This window comes from Mesoplodon mirus (genome assembly GCF_964341445.2).
Source record: "Mesoplodon mirus genome assembly, chromosome: 12".
Taxonomy (NCBI): Eukaryota; Metazoa; Chordata; class Mammalia; order Artiodactyla; family Ziphiidae; genus Mesoplodon; species Mesoplodon mirus.
Window position 1 is genome coordinate 32213739 of NC_138988.1, and position 19954 is coordinate 32233692.

Here is a 19954-nt window from a genome sequence, read left to right on the forward strand (position 1 = left end):
TTTTTTTTTTTTTTTTTTTTTTTAGCTAAAGGTTTGAACTGAAGTAAGTGGGATCTGCCTTCATTTCTGAAACCATGTGAACCTGCATGACTTAAATGGACCCCATGTCCTGCCTCTAGCCCTCATGATGTCCACTGGTCATAGGCAAAAACATCAGTCCCCTTGTGCATTTCAAGCCTCACAGAACTGTCTGCTTTTTAATCTCATTAACACACTGGAAACTCGAAGATGGAGGCAATGTTATGGAAAAGAGGACGTTTGAGTTGCCCACAGTTTGAAGTAGTTACTTGGTCCGTGTGCCTTTAAAAACAAACCATCCTTTCAGTTCTTTCTGACAAATGCTCTTATTTAAATTCTCACCCAATCTCAATTCACTAAAACTTTACTAGCTTTCTGAAAGTTCCTTAATTGATTTGAAAGCAGTCTTGTGTAGGCCTTACTGTTTGGCTTACCTTCCATGGAAGGGGGGCACTATAATTAGCACAGTCCTTTTCAAAATGCATTTTTCCTAAAGGCAGTTAAGCTGTTTTGGAGCTGGATTGAAAATGTTGCTCTGGCAAGTTGGTATCTTCAAATGGCCCAGAATCCCCCAGGGTCCCTCAGGAAATTGGCCATCTGACGCCCCTCATGGTGATGCTGGCAGCTCTGTGTGGGATTCCCGCTCCATGGCTGTCTTTGTGTCCAGGCCTTTGCTTTTTTGCCATATGGGTGGAGCATGGTGTGGGCTTTTGCCTTTTGAATTTTATTTCTTTAGAGCACTTAAGGGTTATCCTCCCCCTCCCCTTTCCAGAGTAAAAGATGTTTTCTCTCTTCTGTCCGCATTTGCTGCTTCCTTCCTTGCTTACCATAGTGTTCACAGCTGAGCTCCAGGCACCTGGGGCTTGCTTCTTAGCTTGCATTGGAACAAATTAAAAGCTGCCGTTAGTGCAGCAAATGGGGGCGGTTAATTAACCAAGAATGTGACACCCTGAGGCTACAACACTGGCATTTTTTAAGTAACAGGCAATAAGCAAGTATTCTTAATTGTCAGCTCATTAAATATCAAATCGGGTGTAGTGGGTAAAAGCTTGGAATTGTTTCCTGAAGAAACAGCTTCTGAAGCTGTTGACCAGCTTTGTGAGTTGCCTTCTCTGTGTTCTCTTATGGTGGGACCTGATTATAAGCCCATAAGTCACCTTGTCACACCAAGCTAGGCCCTCCCGGGTTCTCTGGATATATTACCTGGCTTAATTTTGCATGTATTCATTCTGACAGAAAACTGATACTTATCGAGGGCTGACTATGTGCTAGGCCCTGGACTGTGGGGACTGCCATGGTCACTTTGCCTTGAGTTTCTCCCCATCTGGTTCAACCTGAGTGCTTTGCAGAGATGGAGTCCCTGGGTTGCCCAGTTCCCACCAAGACCAACAGCAGAACACAGTCCTTAGCTTGGTGGTTGGTGCCTTCTGCCACCTTGCCCTGACCTGCATGGCTGCCTCTTCTCCCGCAGTACCCCCAAGGTCTGGATGCTGGAGACATCATACCTGGAGATGCCACTTCCTGTGAGCGTCACCCTGCCTGTCTCATGTGTCCTCTTGTAGCACAACTCTCACCATGTTTATTAGGGCAGGAATCATAACATAACCATTACTGCCTATGAAATAACCGTTTCAGTATGTGCCAGGAGATGTGCGGAGCACTTGATATATGTCAGTCATCTCACATGGTCCCCACACCAATCCTTTCCAGGAAGCTTGATCCAAACACTTTATAGCTCTGGTGAATGAGGCTCAGAAAGGTTGAGAAGCTTGCCTAAGGTCACACAGCTGGAAAGTGGACGATTTGAACACACCTTTGGCAACTCCAAAGCCCATTCTGTTAACCACTCTTTTACTCCAGATAAGCCCCAGAGTAGCCCACAGAAGCCTCTGTCTAGGACGGCAAAATCTCAAGCAGCAGCTGTCGTGTTCAGTGTTCTGAAGGAGTGGGGTGGAAGAGCGCAGTGACAAGTGATCAGTCTGCCCTCGGTCTGGGAGGGGAGAACGACCGTACAAACCACACGCGTGCACGCGCACGCGCGTGTGTGTGTGTGTGTGAGACGTTCATCCACGTGGCAACTGAAATTATGTAAGTAATTTGCTTTCAATTGCTGCTGTAATAAAAAATTACCACCAACTTAGTGGCTTAAAACACCACAAATTTATTATCTTACAGTTCTTGACATCAGAATTCCAAAATGAATCCTATGGGGTTAAAATCAAGGTGTTCGCAGGTCTGGCTCCATCTGGAGGCTCTGGGGGAGAATCCATTCCTTGCCCTTTCCCGCACCTAGAGGCCAGCGGCATTGCTCCTCCATCTTCAAAACCCGTAGCATAGCATCTTTTTTTTTTTTTTTTTTTTTTTTTTGCGGTACGCGGGCCTCTCACTGCTGTGGCCTCTCCCGTTGCGGAGCACAGGCTCCGGACGCGCAGGCTCAGCGGCCATGGCTCACGGGCCCAGCCGCTCCACGGCATGTGGGATCTTCCTGGACCGGGGCACGAACCCGTGTCCCCTGCATCGGCAGGCGGACTCTCAACCACTGCGCCACCAGGGAAGCCCGCAAGTCGTCTTTTAATAAAAACAGTTGAGGAGATTCACACCCAGTGGAGTGAAGTGGTTTGCCCTTGGTCCCAGCTAGAGGATGAAGGATTAAGGTACTTACCTTGGGCCCTGGATTACATTCTTGTTTCCCTCCCCTGAGACTCCCCTTTCCTCTCCATTCTAGCCCAGTTATCCTTCCCTCTCTTAGCTTCTAGTACATGGTGTCCTTACCCTGGGTTCATCCTTACTGAGGCGCTGCCTGTGGCATTTCATACACTGTATGCTTATTTATGGCTGGCCCTTTCACCTTAGCTGCATAGACCTTGTATGCCATCTACACTGAGAGTTCTTGGAGGGTCAAGGTGTGATTTGAGATTTGTCTGTATGCCCTGCATGTGATCCACATACCCAGTTACTGTTCTTTGAAAGAATGAGCCACTTCGCTCCTGAGGGCAGGGATAGTGGCTGTTTTGTTCACCACTGTACCTAGGATAATGTCTGGCTCATAATAGATGGTGAGTGAATTTATATCCTCAGGGTTTGTATGGGAGGAGAAGGGTGCGGCTTGGGGCACACCCCTTGGGCGTTACTGAGGGATTGTGCGGGTTTTGCATCGTCTCTTTCCTGGTCCCCTGCTGGTCGTGTTGCTCTGGTCATGGCTTTCTGTAAGTTGGGCATCCTCCAGTCACACAGACTATGGCCCCATCCCTAAGCAGTTATGGAGACATTTAGGGCTTTAATAAGCTAATAACACTTTCCAAAGTGTTTCCATTCAGGTGAGGAATTCTGGAACCTTGTGTATGTGTGGAAGGGAGGATGGGAGGAGGAAAGCTGGAGAAGGAAAGTGAATCAGGAAGAAGGGGAACGGAACCCCAGTAGACCGTGGGGCTAGTGCCCCATGTTGATTTAGATTTTCTGTTACTGCTTATTCCTCACTTTAATTAGAATGATGTGTGTCCATCCTTTTCTGTACAGCTGTGCTTTCCCAAGGTCCATGTTTGTCTGAGCCCAGGGATACAGTTTCACCGGGTATGCCTGGCTTCAGGATAAGCAGCGTGAACATGCTGGTAGCATATGGATGTGCCTGGGCTCCATCAGAAGTGTTCTGCACATTGTGTCTTAGTGTAACAATTGCCCATTAAATACCAGACTGCCAGCATATGGTTTTCCCCAACATCCCCCTTGTTGGGTGGAAACTTTAGCTGTGTGTGGTTAGAGTATTTTCCCATCATTTAGCATTTAAGAATTAACATTTTGGGGGAGAATTCTGCAATTAATGCTGAATGGCACATTTGCAGATTATCACAGAAACAGTTAAACCAGTGTCGGGAGATCTTTAGCGGCTCTTTCCCATGATGGATAAGTGGTGGGTCAGGAAAAGGTGCAGCCAACAGGAGGATTCTGGGGCTCCCTCTGTGGATGCTGTAATTAAAATGGGAGGTCTGGCAGAGTTGTTATCCCTGCTATTAAGAGTACAGATGGCTAAAAGCCACATCCCTAAGAGTTAGAGTTAGACCTTTCAAAGTCTTTTTCTTCTATGATCCACCTTCTATGCTCTAAGCACAGGTATGGAGGCAGTGAAGAATTTTCTCATTAAAAGTAACAGCTTATTCCCACACTCATTCCTGGTCTTGGAAGGAAAAACCTGTTTCCTTAGGCTTGAGGAATTGCCTATCTGTTATGGCTTAATAGGGCTTTTGGACGAGAGTGTCTGGTAGGCAAATTTTATAACCAATCAGTGCTCAAAGTGGATCCAACTGGAAGGGTTCCAGCTGGCAGCTCATGGTCACTCTCTCCCAATTTTACTGTTAATGAATTATTGTTTAACCCCTAAATGCAGAGCAGCCTGCTGCTATTGTTTTAGGGGAAGTGAGTACTCCTGATCCCTGTGGCCTGGCAGTTAAGAATCTCCTGGGCTAGAGGGAGCTGGGTGGGGGGATGGAGGGGGACACGGAGAGCGTGGATGTTGCTTGGTGACTGGTGTGACCCTGGGTCTCTGCGATCATGTGTGCGTTTTGACTCCATGGGGAATTTGTGATGGAAAAGCAAATTGGCTTCACTCCTTCTCATGTTCTCCTGTTTTCCCACAGGGAGTGGGGCCGGCCAGCAGAAACAGTGGGCTGCATAACATCACCTTCAGATATGACAGTAAGTGAACGGCTTGACCGCCGAAGAATGGAGCCCTTTCAGTGATCTAAAGCTTCCACAGTCGTGCTTAATCAGGGACACTGCAGGTCCTGGAGTTGAGGGATTTTCTGAACCTGCTCAGGTTTGTCAACAGAGCTAAAGCACCTCAGTCTCAGTTAAGCAACCCAAGTATTTCGGAGCTTGAACGGGTCAGTTGTCCTCTAAAGTGTTGAGAGAAGCTGTGTGTGGAGATCTCCCCTGATTTCCTCAGGACATAGCCATATCCTTAAGAAAAACACAGATGCCTGGAGGGCCCAGCAGGGAAACAGTGAGCGCAGGTACCAGGTGCAGGAGTGGTAGGGACTGTGGCAAACTGGGTCGCCTGCATCTGGTCTTAGAGGAGCACTGGCTCCTCCATTCCTGATCAGTGTGGTCTTGAGGGATGTCCCCTGAGCACAGCCACATGTGATTTCCAAGAAGAGTGGGAAGTTTGCATTTTTTTTTAGTATGGACATTTAACATTTTTTTAAAATCAGCATTTATTTAAAATTTTTCACAAACACAAGGTGGGCCGAGTGAATCAATCTCAGATTGGCACAGGGGTCTCCAACTGGCCATCTTTGACTTAGGCCTGGGTTCTCACCTTGTTCCCCACCTGTCCGCTGTGAACTATGGCAGGTGACTCCACTTCGGCAAGCCTCAGTTTTCTCATCATGTGAAATAAAGATTAACTTCTTCCTCAGCGTCATTTTGACACTTAAATGAGGTAATTTTTATAACTGCTCATCTCAGTAGCTAACCTTCCGTGTGCACTCAGTAATTGATATCTATTAATATTAGAAGTCATTCCAACTGGAATTAGAATCCAAGCACCTTTCCGACTGTTTCTCTCAAGGAAGTGTGACTTTTTCTGGCTGAATTGTTTTCTAAAGGCAGGTGGGCGTGCTTTTTCTGATTAAGCATGTAGAACCCGCCTTAGCATCTGCTTTTGTGCCCTAGGAGGTAATTATATAGAATTATGAGCATTTTAGCCTTATCAGCCATAAATTATAAGTAAAAATGTTGACAAGAAGGAGGTTGATTCATATTTAGTGACTTGACATTTGATTCATCTCTTGGAGAGTTATGAGTAAGGGCTGTAGGTCACATTGAGGCCTCTGGAATAATCACTGCTAAAGCAGGGTTTTTGAGGTCATGTATGCAATCTAACAATTTTAAGATGCAAATATGGATGTCAAGTTCATGCCTGCAGTTGCTGACATGGGTACTTTAAGTTAACTGATGAGAGCTTACATGGGAAACTCAGACATTTCACATTCATGATGTGTACATGTTCTGGGTAAATGCTATGATGCTAATGAAAGACTTGCAAGTCCATGAGACTTAATTCAGCTAAGTAAAGACATGTGTAAGGGATCTTTCTTTAGGTTAGAAAGTTAATTTCTAATATATGTTCTTGGTCTTGGTAGATCTTGTATTACATTCAAGAGTTCAAAATTTTCCGGTCAGCTGCAAACAAGTATTTGCATCTCTAATTTAATATGGGGTTTTGTGAAAGAGGATCTTTACCTATAAAACTTAAAAGTACCTTATTGTTTTCTTCATGGGACTAGATATTTGGCCCACGTGCCAATGCCTGTCTCTTGGTCATTATTTTCTTTCTAAGTCTTCAGCATTTAGTTAGAATTTAATTCACAACTCGACTCCTGAGACATCTGAAGCTAGGTTGCATTTTGGCCGAATGTCATTTGGGCATAATTTTTTTGTAATCGGAATCCAAAACGTTAGAGTTGCTAATAGTTGGATCCAGGCTGTGCAAAAAACTTAGTCATTGTTTTCCATTGAAAAAGATAATTTCTTTCTCCCACAAGGAAGTTCCTTTATTGCTCTGTTGACTGGTTACTAGCTTGTTTGAAATAGCAAAGAACCAATTACCAAGTTTTCAACAAAAGTATTAAACTACAAATATCTTACTTTTCTATTCCTTTGCCATTTAACATTACAAAGAAAGAAAATGTCTTGCCTTTAAGTCAAAATCAGCTTTTACAGATCTCCTTGCCTCCTTTCACGTTGCATTTCTTGTTTCTTAGTCATGCTCTGAGTGGGGTAATGCCTGAGTAGGTTGTAATACATTGTCTTAATTTGTAGACTTTATATTTGTATAATTGTATTTACAGAAACCCAGAGAGTGCTGATTTTGGCATTAGGAATGAACAAAGGGAAAAAAATCATGATTTACTCTTGTTCGTGCATCTTTTCCTAAAGCTGTTTGAGTCAAAGGTTTCTGTCATTATAGACCTCAATAAATGAAAATGTTTGTACTTTACTCGTCTGGGGGGATCTTGTCTTTTTTTATACTGGGAAGCTGGTCTCAGCTAGGATTTTTGCAGGCTGAATAGTTCTGATTCAGAACTTAGTTTTTAGTCATATGCTTTGTGCTGGGGATAGAATAGCAAGAGCCCTGTGTGAGCTATCCGAGGTGGCTTTCTAGGCTAGTCACTGGTGGCATTGCAAGCCACCCAGCCGATCACTCTAGCTGCAGTTTCCTTGTTTGTTCAATGTGGGTATTAAAACAGATGTTTCGGAGCGGGCTTCCCTGGTGGCGGAGTGGTTGAGAGTCCGCCTGCCGATGCAGGGGACACGGGTTCGTGCCCCGATCCGCGAAGATCCCACGTGCCGCGGCGTGGCTGGGCCCGTGAGCCATGGCCACTGAGCTTGCGCGTCCGGAGCCTGTGCCCCGCAACGGGAGAGGCCACAACAGTAAGAGGCCCGTGTACCGCAAAACAAAACAAAACAAAACAAAAAAAGCAGATGTTTCAACATTTTTTTCCTATTCTAAAGTTCTCTTCTGTACCCAGTGAACACATGTTGAACGCTTTGAGAGTGAATTGTCATCAGAAGTAGAATTTGGTTTTATTAATTATTAACATCTTTTCAAAAGAAGAAATACTGAAATGTAGAGGTGGCTGTTTTTGAAGAAGATGGAGTTTAGAGAAGGGAATATGCCTTCTGTAGGAGTTAGGCAAAAAAGCAGGACACAAAGCAGAGTGAAGGGTGGAGTTTCAGAGAGGAGGGGGGTGCATTTTAGTGCTGTGTGTTGTCCTCTAATAAAAAATTTAAAAAGAAGGAATATTAGGTGCATGTTAAAAGGCTTACAAGCATATCCGTTGGATATTAGCAGTTACTTCTGTGTGGTGGGAGGTTATGGATGACTTTTCCATTTTTTAAAATATTCTGTTGTGATTTTTGAATACCTAGTGAATATTTTTAGTCATAAAAATGGGAAGTGTGTGGTACAGTTTACGGGGAGCAGGGGGACAGGCATACAGCAGACTCACTAAGCTTCTTAGAAAATGCCTCTGAATGCTTCACCCCCAAAACACCCTGACTTCAGAGGGGTAATGAGTAGTTTTGGAATCTGATGGAAGGCCTTTTGCATCATATACTAAAGAAAGTTTTCAAGTTTAATTACTGAAAAGAAATCAAGATAAAGCAGCGTAAGAATTAGGAGTTAGTGTCTGTGATTCTCCATGCACAAGTGGCTGGAACAGCCTGCAGCCATCCTGGGAGGTCCCCCCACTGGGTCTGGCTGGAAGCTTCTGGCAGCTTTTTAGGGATCCTTTTTAGACTTTGTAAGTGTACTTAGCAATACCAGGTGGCACAGCTGCTGCATTGGCAGGTGGCAGTGAGTCATGTCCTCAGACAAAATCAAAGAATCGGTGGTTTTCGTCTTTCGAGCAACGTGGGACTGTTTGGATTTGGGGGGTGTTGTGGGTGTCTTTGATGAGGTGGTGTTTGGGAACAAAGGTTTTACCTTTGACACGCTAGTTAACATTGAAGGTGCTTTGCTTATCACGAAATCAGTTAGTCCCTTTGGCAGGTCCTAATTGGATTCTTTAACAGTCTGGCTGTCAATCACTACCCTACAAATTCACATCCTCCTATGAGTTCCTTTTTCCCAGTCACCTTGCCCTCGAGGTTTCTTCTGAAAATGAACAAACCCCATATTACTTAGCCATTGTTTTGCTTCAGATCACTCTTTAATGCTAAAAACTGATTGAACTGATGTAAATTATTATTGATTTAGGTAAAATGTCATAGTAGTAAAAAATGAATGCCTGATACACATACAAACTCCAGACTTTACATAATCCTCCTACCACTGTCCCAGAATTTAACTCAAGGGGAGGGGGTGGTGTTATAAATAAACCCCACTGCAGCATCTTACAGTTTTCCAAACAGCCAACCTTTGATGTCATCTGTGGGCTTTGAGGCACACGTCTTTTTTTAAAAATAATTTCAGGCATATATATATATAGTTTAAATTAATTAATTAATTAACCTTTGGCTGTGTTGAGTCTTCATTGCTGCGCACGGGCTTTCTCTAGTTGCGGCGAACAGGGGCTGCTCTTTGTTGTGGTGTGCGGGCTTCTCATTGCGGTGGCTTCTCTTGTTGCGGAGCTAGGGCTTTAGGCACGCGGGCTTCAGTAGTTGTGGCATGTGGGCTCAGTAGTTGTGGCGCACAGGCTTAGGTGCTCTGTGTCATGTGGGATCTTCCTGGACCAGGGATCGAACCCGTGTCCCCTCCACTGGCAGGCGGATTCTTAACCACCGTGCCACCAGGGAAGTCCCTAGGCGCACATCTTTAGACAGAATAGATTTGGCTAACTCCGAACATGCCCTGCGTAATTTGAGAAGATGAACACGGAGAGAATAAATAAATGTTTAAATATAACTGTTCTCATTCTCCCAACTCTCTAGACTGCACCACTTACTTGAATCCAGTGGGGAAGCACGTGATTGCCGATGCCCAGAACATCACCATCAGTCAGTATGCTTGCCACGATCAAGTGGCAGTCACCATTCTTTGGTCCCCAGGAGCCCTCGGTAAGTGGTCGAAATGGAGTCCACCATGGTGGCTGGTGCCCAGGATGGGTCCCAAGTGTGGTGGCCTCCAGGGCCAGGTGGGTCTTGATATGAGCATAGCTTAGGTGTGCCTCGGCACAGACACACTTGCTACTTGGTTGTATACACTTGCTGCACATGCATGCAGCTTCATGTTGTGCCCATGGCTCGTCTTTTGTTCCCTTGGCTGTTATTGAGAGAGATGTGGGTTTGTAAAATAATAGTGTGAGAGTGATAAATGGCACTGAGGCCTTGGCCTATGTGTCTCAGCAGGAGTTGGGGGGACGGGTGGCCTATCCAAGGATATAATGGCTTCAGTATCCAGCATCAGTGATTTCTGTGGCCACAAGGAGATGTGTGGGCCCAGCATTGGCACATTGTGTGTGTTTTCAGGAAAACTCCAGTTTTCATGAGAAACCATGAAATCAACAATTTTTAAATGTTGGCAACGAATTGAATTTTTATTTAAATTGTGTGGGCTGAAAAAAAGCAAACTAAAACAAACCAAGAGAAAAGAGCAAACCCACATTATCTGGCCAGATCCAGGTTAGGGTTCCATCTGCTTGTCCTCTTTAATGAATTGATGACACACAGGAGAGGATGCGGTGGTTGAGTATGGAACCTGGGGAGGGCCCATTTGTTCAAATGGGCCTGGGTTTGAACCCAGAATCTACCTTTCAAAAGAAGCATTTAAATCTGGCTGAGCCCCAGCTTCCCCATCTGTAAAGTGTACATGACTGCCTCTTGATTTGTTGTAAGACTTAGAGACAAAGAGTGGATATATGTATAACTGATTCACTTTGCTCTACAGCAGAAACTAGCACAACATTGTAAATCAACTATACTCCAATAAAAGTTAAAAAAAAAAAACCAAAAACAAATATTGAGGGTGGAAATGTAAAATGGCACAACCACTTTGGAAAACGTTTTTGTATTTTCCTAAACAGTTAAACATGCATTACCACATGATCCAGCCATTTGACTACTATTTACCCAGGAGAAAGGAAAGCATATGTCCATACAAAGACTTGTACACAAACGTTCATAGCAGCTTTGTTTTTAATTGTCCAAAACTGGAAACAACCTGAATGTCCATCAGCACATGAACCGATACACAAACTGTGGTACATTCATACAGTGGAACACTACCCAGCAATGAAAAGTAGTGGAACAGTGATATACCTAACAACATGGATGAATTTCAAAGTAATTTTTCTGAGTGAAATCAGCAAGACAGAAAAGTGCATGCTGAGTGATGACACATTCAATAAAATACAAACAAAGCTTTAGTGGCAAAAAGCAGGTTGGTGATTGCCTGTGAACAGGGGTGGGAGGGACTCTGAAGAGGCATGAGGAAGACTTGGGAGGTGATAGATAAGTTCATTATCTTGATTGTGATGACAGTTTCATGGGTGTACATATATGTCAAAGTGTATGAAATTGTTCTCTGTAATATGAAATTAATTGTATGCCAACTATGCCTCAATAAACCTGTTAAGAGTAAAAAAAAAGAAGAAAGAAAAAAGAAAAAGAATTAGAGACACACACGGTACATTCCTAAAGAGAGCTCTTAAAAAACAGTGGCTGTTTTTATCATCATCAGAACCTGGTCCTCAGGTCTGCTCCTTGGACATTGCCACCGAATCTTAGAATTAAAAAAAAAAAATCTGGGGCTTCCCTGGTGGCGCAGTGGTTGAGAGTCTGCCTGCCGATGCAGGGGGCATGGGTTCGTGCCCCGGTCCGGGAAGCTCCCACATGCCGCAGAGCATCTGGGCCCGTGAGCCATGGCCGCTGAGCCTGTGCTCCGCCACGGGAGAGGCCACAGCAGTGAGAGGCCCGCGTATCGCAAAAAAAAAAAAAAAAATCTGACCGAGGGAAAAGTAAAATAAATTCTGAATTTCTTAATCTGACTGAGATAAATCTCAGAGGAACCAGATTCAGTACAGAGACAGGGAGGATGGATCAGACCTGTGGGCCTGATTTACTAATCCGTGTAAATACTGCTGGGTCTGAACCCAATGGGTTTTCCAAAAAGAACATTACCTTAACATTTAAAAAGAAAAATATCCTCTGTGGATAAGAGAGAAGTAGTCATTCCAACATAAGGCTAAACGGTTAAGGGGTTGGCCTGACACATTGCAGGCTCCCTCTGTAGAATGAAAGTAAGAGATGTGAGGAAAACGGAAATGTGGAACAGTGAAGGCAGAAAGATGTGCTTTTTCTGCATGATGGTTTGTGGGTGGGAATGGCTGGACAGGTTCTATCAGTTTCTATGAGGTTCTAACAAGGAGACTCCTTGGGAGACAGAAAAACATGGGTTAAGAGCACTCTGGGTTTGATCCCATCTCTGCCATTTAATCCCTCTGTGACCCTGGGCAAGTCATTTAATGTCTGTATACCTTGGCTTCCTCATCTATAAAGTGGGGACAATAATACTTCCTCCTGTGGTTGTGAGGATTTTATGGGTAAGTTCTTTTATGGGAAACTGCCGTATAAAATTGCTAAACATTATATAACTACAAGATGTTAATAGTATTGTGATACAGGTGTTACTATGATATAAGATTTACATTTACTGCCTCTACTTCCACTCCCATACTTGGTATAGTGGTTTTCTAGGCAGGTCTTTTAAAGATAAGAACTAGAATCATCCACTCCCACCCCAGCTGATGAGTTTTTATGTAATTGTGAGATGTACAGTCTTATAATCATATTAATCACCTGGCTTTTGTTAAACAGTTCTGGGGACATTGCATGAATTAAATCTTAGTATAAATAATAAGGATTTGTTCAGAAATCTTTGGGGGGAAGGGGGGATCTCAAAAGACAAGTTCCTGTGAGAGCTACTAAATAGTTGCTGGTCAAAAGCCTTAGATCTTGTCAGCATGTGTGAATCTCGGACTGTGGATCAGCCAGCACTCAGCCCCGCAGGAAGCTTTGTACTTGAAATAATACAACATGGCAGGGTCCGCACTTGCACACTCTGTCCTCTGACCCCCTAAATGGCGAAGCTCTAATTGTAGCTCCTTTGCCTTTCCCACCATAAAATATGTGCTCTTCATTAAATAATTACAGGATTGGAGAACCTATTCGAAAGAGAAAAAGATTTCCCTGGCCTTTGCCATTGATAATTTTCCCACCTGGTTAATTGCTTCCTGTGTAATTATTCTTGCCCTGGGAGGGGAAGGGTTGAAAATGTCTCCTTGTCTAGTGTTCCGAAAGAATGCGAAATCGATATCTCACCAATTGAGGCCGGCTTCGGGGAGCTCCAGCTGCAGTTGGACCACTCCAGTCTCCATGGGATACGAAGCCCCAGTACCGGCTCTCGTGGCCATCAGAGCTTAATCCTTTTGAAAGCAGCTAGTTGGACGTGCAGCAGGGGAAGCTCAGGTGGCGGGAGGCTGGGCCGGTGCCTTTCAGCGGCGCTGTGGGCGTCTCGGGGCCTCTGAGGGCTGTATGAAGAGCACACACTGGGCAGCTCTTGGGTGTCGGCCTTTCAGGCATGATTAGAGCAAGAACCGCTTTGTAACTCACATAGGCATTCTCCTAAACTATTTAATCTCAAGCCTAGGAACCCCTTGTGTGCAGACACACACTTTGTTGGGAATTTTCTCGGTTGCTCAGTGAAACATGCAAGCAAATATAGGACTAAAACGGAAAGTATTTGAAACATGGTTTGGGGGAGTCCCTGGTCAGCATTGGGAATGATCATCAGCTGAATACACCTTGTTTAATGACCTAGAAATTATATATTCCACTGCAGACTTTTATGATCAATTGTGACTTGAGTCTAAATATATGAACCCTAATGTCATAGAGGCAATGGGTGTTTGTGCACTGGCTGGCTGGATGAGAGATTTATTAATTAGTAGTGGTGGGACAGAGAAAATCACCTGGCCTGTACCAGAGGAATGCAGGGTATTTATTTTTCCTTTCTGTAAGCTCAGATATTCCGGCTAGAGTTAGAATTCCTTTAACTCTGTTGTGTAGGTGGAGAGGATGGTAATCTTGGAGGAAGGGAAGTGCGTTCAGAAGTAATTAGGTCCACTTTTAATAAAAGCATTCTGCTTTGCTTAGGCATCGAATTCCTAAAAGGATTTCGGGTAATACTGGAGGAGCTGAAGTCAGAGGGAAGACAGTGCCAACAACTGATTCTAAAGGACCCGAAGCAGCTCAACAGTAGCTTCAAACGAGCTGTAAGTCACACGCGGGGAATGTGCTCCTGAAGACACACCATTGTTCTGGGGGCTGAATGGTCTATTGAAAGCCTGTGAAACTGGAGGAGAAGGGGCTGTGGGGTCCACCCCACCTGCCAAGGTGGGCGATCCTGCTCTGCACTCCTAGAAACCCTCCAGCACCTCTTGGTGGTAAACAAACACACCTCTCGGGTTACACGCTGGAGCAGCAGTCCTGGAAGGTGGCTTTGAGCCTTCAGGAGTGGATGTAGGCTCCTCCCCACCAACTTTGTGCCACAGCTTCATTGCCAAAGAACAGACAGCGGTGCCCATCTTCCTTTTCAGTTAGGGGTCCAAACCTAAACTTGGTCCAGAAAGGAAACTTTCTGGACTTCCTCCTTCCCCCCCGCAACACGTCCCCCAGCCCTAGAACTGTGTCTGCATGACCGTCAGGGCAGACCGGAGCTCTCACCTGTAGGTGGAGGGGTGGGTGATTTCTCCGTGACATCACGTGTATTTTTGTTTCCTTTTAGGGAGTGGAATCTCAACCTTTCCTGAATATGAAATTTGAAACAGATTACTTTGTAAAGATTGTCCCTTTTCCTTCCATTAAAAATGAAAGCAATTATCACCCTTTCTTCTTCAGAACCCGCAGTGAGTATGGTCTTTCCTGCCTGTTTCCCGTGGGGAGACATTTCTCCTGCTTTTAATGACTTTTTGACAGAGATGTGTTCAAGAGCACATGAAATACTAGTATGAAACTAGCATGGGGAAGAGAAAAAGCATCCAGAAAAGCAATTTTTATTTTATTTTTTTAAATTTTTTTGCGGTATGCAGGCCTCTCACCATTGTGGCCTCTCCTGTTGTGGAGCACAGGCTCCGGACGCACAGGCTCAGCGGCCATGGCTCACGGGCCCAGCCGCTCCATGGCATGTGGGATCCTCCCGGACTGGGGCACGAACCCGTGTCCTCTGCATCGGCAGGCAGACTCTCAACCACTGCGCCACCAGGGAAGCCCCAGAAAAGCAATTTTTAGAATTAAGATTTGGCCCAGACAGTGTGCATCTAACCGGAGACACCCATTCCTGGCTTGTTCTGGAGTAGACATGGTGGTTGATTTTTTTGAAGGTGCTGTAAGATAGCCATGTATTAAAATACTTTGATTTTAAAAAAACGGAATAAAAAATATAAGTTGATTTCAAGGTAAAGGGTAGAGCATGAAATGATTCTATGGTGTACCTGTCATCAGGAGGTTGGCCTCTGTGAGTGATTGCCTGTCATTTTCAGGATTAGATTAAGAAAATTAAGCAGTATCCCTGAGGTTACCTCGTTCTAGAAAGTTTATTTATTTAACATCTATGTTAAATAAATGCTTTCCAAATATTAATGCTCTGTTCTAAACATTTTCCAAATAGTAATGCCGTTTACCTCCATAACAACCCTCCAAAGAATTTAATCTTACCATCCCCACTTATTAGATGTGGAATCACACATAGAGAGGTTAAAGGGCCTGTTGGGAGCTGGGATTTGAACCCCAAGGAGCCTGACTCGAGCGTACACACTCTCAAGCCAACCATGCTGGATTCCCTTCTCTGTCTGGCTCTCCTTTTCCATCTGTTCTGCACACGGTGTGGTGTGCCTTTCATCAGCCTGAATTGCTGATGAATTTGGTGCCCAGGCATTCTGGACCCCAGTGTTTCCCTCTTGCCTTCTTGGTCCGTCTTTCCAGGCCTTGGATGGTTGTCCAATCTGACACCCCCTCCTATGTGGCCTGCTTGCCGTCCTCATCCCTCTGTGATGTCTTTGTTCTCAACGCCAGCCTACATCCATGCTTCCCTTTGCAGAATTCTTACTCTGGTTGTTTTCTTCTTTTCTTTTTTTTTTAAACTGTGATTGTTTTCTATGCAGCAAAGTCATTTCATAACAGTTGATTTCATTTTCTTAGTTAAAATAAGATTCCACAGGGCAGAGACCATGTACATTTTATAGCGTCTTTCAATGTCTTACACATAACAACCAGATAGAGGATTCAAAGAATGTGTTTATGGAAAGCTTGCTTAAATCAAAACTCGCCTACTTTAAGATTTAATTTTCCTTATTGGAATCAATGTCTATTTTGGGGTGAGGCAGGTGGTGCATTTATCACCATTTCAGTGCATTGTGACCTTGATGCTGCCTTTGATTTTCTTGGCATTGTAAGATCATTTTCCAGACGGTTCTCCCTGGGTTAGCAACATGGCATATAGCACCTCTCTTGTGTTTTTATCGCATTTAAATCCTATTTCAAAGCTACTGCCTTTGCTGCCTGGTTTTCAGTACTGTTGCTACTACTTAGTAGATGCCTGAATGTCATTTTTAGATTCCATCAAAAAGATTCCATCAAAAATATTCCATCAAAAGTTAGAGTGCTAGCTAAGGTTAAAATAACCTCAAGATAAATTATCAGGATCACTCTAAAGTTCTCTTGTGCCTAATCAGTCTACAGTTGCTGGGACAGGGGCTGGCATTATTTCTGTCTACAGCTAAAACAGAGCCCCCATGGGGCAGAAGCATGAACACAGGTCTCGCTGCCTTTGGCCTTGAGATTATCTAATGCTTAAGAAGCTTTTAAAATCTGGCTGACTTTCATATTGTTTCCATTTATGTGGCATAAAGTGAACTGCATTAATACTTTATATTATACAGTTCAAATTTTCATAAGATACAACTGAGCTATACTGAAAATCACTGTTGAGTTGCTGCAGTTGATGCATTTTACATTCTTTCCAGCAATACCCAGTGCCATATATTTATATTGTATTGAATTGTTGGATGAGGAAAATGTTAAACTGTACTAAAACTAAAAATATGCATCTTTCTTAATAGCCTGTGACCTGCTATTGCAGCCGGACAACCTGGCCTGTAAACCCTGTAAGTATAGCTGTCCTTGTTTGTCAAGTCTCTAGTGGTGTCAGGGCAGCCTCGGGGTGCTCACTCTGGTCCTTCCTCCTCCCAGTCTGGAAGCCTCGGAACCTCAACATCACCCAGCACGGTTCAGACATGCAGGTGTCCTTCGACCACGCACCCCATGCCTTTGGCTTCCGTTTCTTCTATCTTCATTATAAGCTCAAGCACGAAGGACCCTTCAAGCGAAAGACCTGTAAACAGGTGAGCTGCTAGGTGTGCATAAAGGAATACTCTGTGTTTTAAAATGACCCTTAGGGCCCTGGAATTTGGATGGTTCAATGTGAACATTAGGCTTTGTGGATTCTGAGCTGTCGGTAGATACTCCAAAATGTTATCACTGGGTGCGTCTCAGGGCCATCCTGAGTCATCCCTCACTCCCTAGTTATCTCTACCCTAGCTGTCCCAGTGGAGATGTAGCAGATAAAGTATTACCAAGGAACTGAAACAATGAAGTAGTTGTGGTCTATTCTATATTTTAATTTTTAATATTTATTTATTTGGCTGTGCCAGGTCTTAGTTTTAGCATGCAGGATCTAGTTCCCTGACCAGGGATCGAACCCGGGCCCCCTGCACTGGGAGCGTGGAGTCTTATCCGCTGCACCATCAGGGAAGTCCCTGTTCTTCCATATTTTAAGCATGAATCAGGTGCTTACTGTGTGCCAGTTACCAAGCTTTGTGGTCATTGAATCCTTACAGCTCAATGGAACAAAGGATGCTATTATCCCCACTTTAGAGCTGGGGAACCTGTGGCCCAGGGAGGTCACCTGAACTGCTGCTGAAGGCCTCACAGCTAGTAAGTGAGAAAAACCTCATCTAGGAGCCAAGCCACTAGCACGTCAGTGGCTAGTGATTTTACAAAGAGGCCAAGGTGAAGTAGAAATTCAGTAACCAAGTTCTTAAACTAGAGGTGGTGGTGGTGGGGGGGAATATTTCATGGAAGTTCACAAGACTGCTAGATTACCCCATGAGAGCACCAAGCGAGGTTTTTGGTCATAGTGGCAGAAGTAGACGTGCTCCTCCTGTGTGTCGAGTTTTGTTTTCCTGCTGGCTCTCACCTCAGTCACTGACCTTCCGCTCAAGTTAAAATTATGGCAAATAAAATATGCACAAACATGGAAGTGTAGTTTCTTTCCGCATCCTTTTATTAAGTAAAAGGCATCCTAATTGGTTTCTTTGTCTTCAAATAAAAAATTGCTGCTCAGGGCACCACCAGCCAAGCATAGAATATGACAGGGGTCCCAGGCTCTCCTGGGCCTTTTATCAAAATGAAGTTCAGGTACCCTGGCAGATAAGCACAGTTGCTTTCTGTTCCAACTGACATCTTCTGAAAACATGATTGAAACTGGTGGCAAGTCTTCTTCAGTTCTAGGACAGAAGAGAGGGATCCCGATGACCTTTATCTAAGAAGAAAGTTTTAAAGTGTTATTTGTTTCTTTGCAGGAGCAAAACACAGAGACAACCAGCTGCCTCCTTCAAAATGTATCTCCTGGGGATTATATAATTGAGGTACGTACAACTCAAGAAAGCCCTATTATTTTTATTCTTTTTAAATTTTATTGAAATATAGTTGATTTACAATATTGTGTTAATTTTTGTTGTACAGCAAAGTGACTCAGTTATAAATATATATATTCTTTTTTTTAATTAAAAAGAATTTTTTGGCTATGCTGCATGGCGGGTGGGATCTTAGTTCCCTTACCAGGGATTGAACCCACGCCCCCTGCAGTGGAAGCATGGAGCCCCAAACACTGGACCGCCAGGGAATTCCCTATATATTCTTATTTACTTATTTATTTATTCATTCATTCATTCATTTATTCATTTATTGGCTGAGTTGGGTCTTAGTTGCGGCACGTGGGATCTTTCATTGTGGCATGTGAGCGTCTCTCACGGGCTCCAGAGCGCATGGGCCCTGTAGTTGCGGCATGCGACCTCTCTAGTTGAGGTGTGCAGGCTCAGTAGTTGTGGGCTTAGTTGCCCCGCGGCGTGTGGGATCTTAGTTCCCCGACCAGGGATTGAACCGGCATCCCCTGCCTTGGAAGATGGAGTCTTAACCACTGGACCACCAGGGAAGTCCCTATATTCTTTTTCATATTCTTTTCCATTACGGTTTATCACAGGATATTGAATATAGTTCTCTGTGCTATATAGTAGGACTTTGTTGTCTATCCATCCTATATGTATTAGTATTGGTTGGTGTATATAGAGATGTATCTGACTATTAATATCTAATCTCAGCTTGAAAATGATCACAGACCGCAGCAGCTCTCCTCTCCCTCGCCCCACTGCCCACAGATGGAAGAATGAATGAAATCTGTTGAGATGCTATCACTTAAAAAAGTAATACAGCATCCTCTGTTTTGCAGCTGGTGGATGACACTAATATGACAAGAAAAGTGATGCATTATGCCTTAAAACCAGGTAAGATTTTGTTTGTTTATTGGAAATGCTGCCTCTGGACTACAGAGTGGACCAAGGTATTTGATACTTTCTGTACTTCATGGTTTACAAAAAGAAAACACTTGAGCTCCTCACTCTTTTTTTTTTTTTTTTTTGTGGTATGCGGGCTTCTCACTGTTGTGGCCTCTCCCGTTGCGGAGCGCAGGCAGGCCCAGCCGCTCCGCGGCATGTGGGATCTTCCTGGACCGGGGCACAAACCCGTGTCTCCTCTATCGGCAGGCGGGCTCTCAACCACTGCGCCACCAGGGAAGCCCTTGAGAGCCTCACTCTTAAATGATATTCCATCAAATCTGGCTTTCCTTCTACCCTAATGTTGATGCCCGGAAGATCAAAGCCAGGGTGTTGTGTGTGTTGCTGGGACGAAATAAATAGTCAATTGTCCTCAGAAGAAAAGTGGTGGGAGGGGAGATTTCCCTAGGCAAATTCTCACTCAGAGGTATTTATTGTCCCAGCAGACTCTAACTACTGAATTGTCTTCTACAGTCTTTTAAAATGAATACTTTTATAATCACCAAATCAGTACTAGAGAAAAGTGGTCAAGGAGTCTTAGAACCTGTTATGTGGCTTATGTTTAAAAATGAAAAAAAATTGTTTCTCTTTGAACCTGTTACACTGCTGAAGTCTAAAAGCCTTCCCTTTGACATTTCCCAGTGTATTCCCAGTGGGCTGGGCCCATCAGAGCTGTTGCCATCACTGTGCCCCTGGTTGTCATATCGGCATTTGCGACGCTCTTCACGGTGATGTGCCGCAAGAAGCAGCAAGGTATATCTTTGTGTGGTGTG

General features: G+C 44.2%; 1 protein-coding gene across 1 annotated transcript in view; it reads left to right on the forward strand.

The window, feature by feature from the left end:
* IL17RD (interleukin 17 receptor D) overlaps positions 1-19954 on the forward strand; it is a 66422-nt gene that overhangs the window by 34875 nt on the left and 11593 nt on the right. The window contains exons 2-10 of the mRNA XM_082637444.1: positions 4650-4707; positions 9448-9573; positions 13669-13787; positions 14300-14420; positions 16632-16676; positions 16762-16913; positions 18153-18218; positions 19079-19133; positions 19824-19934. Coding sequence (XP_082493570.1) covers positions 4650-4707; positions 9448-9573; positions 13669-13787; positions 14300-14420; positions 16632-16676; positions 16762-16913; positions 18153-18218; positions 19079-19133; positions 19824-19934 — 853 coding nt within the window. The remainder of the gene's footprint in view (positions 1-4649; positions 4708-9447; positions 9574-13668; positions 13788-14299; positions 14421-16631; positions 16677-16761; positions 16914-18152; positions 18219-19078; positions 19134-19823; positions 19935-19954) is intronic.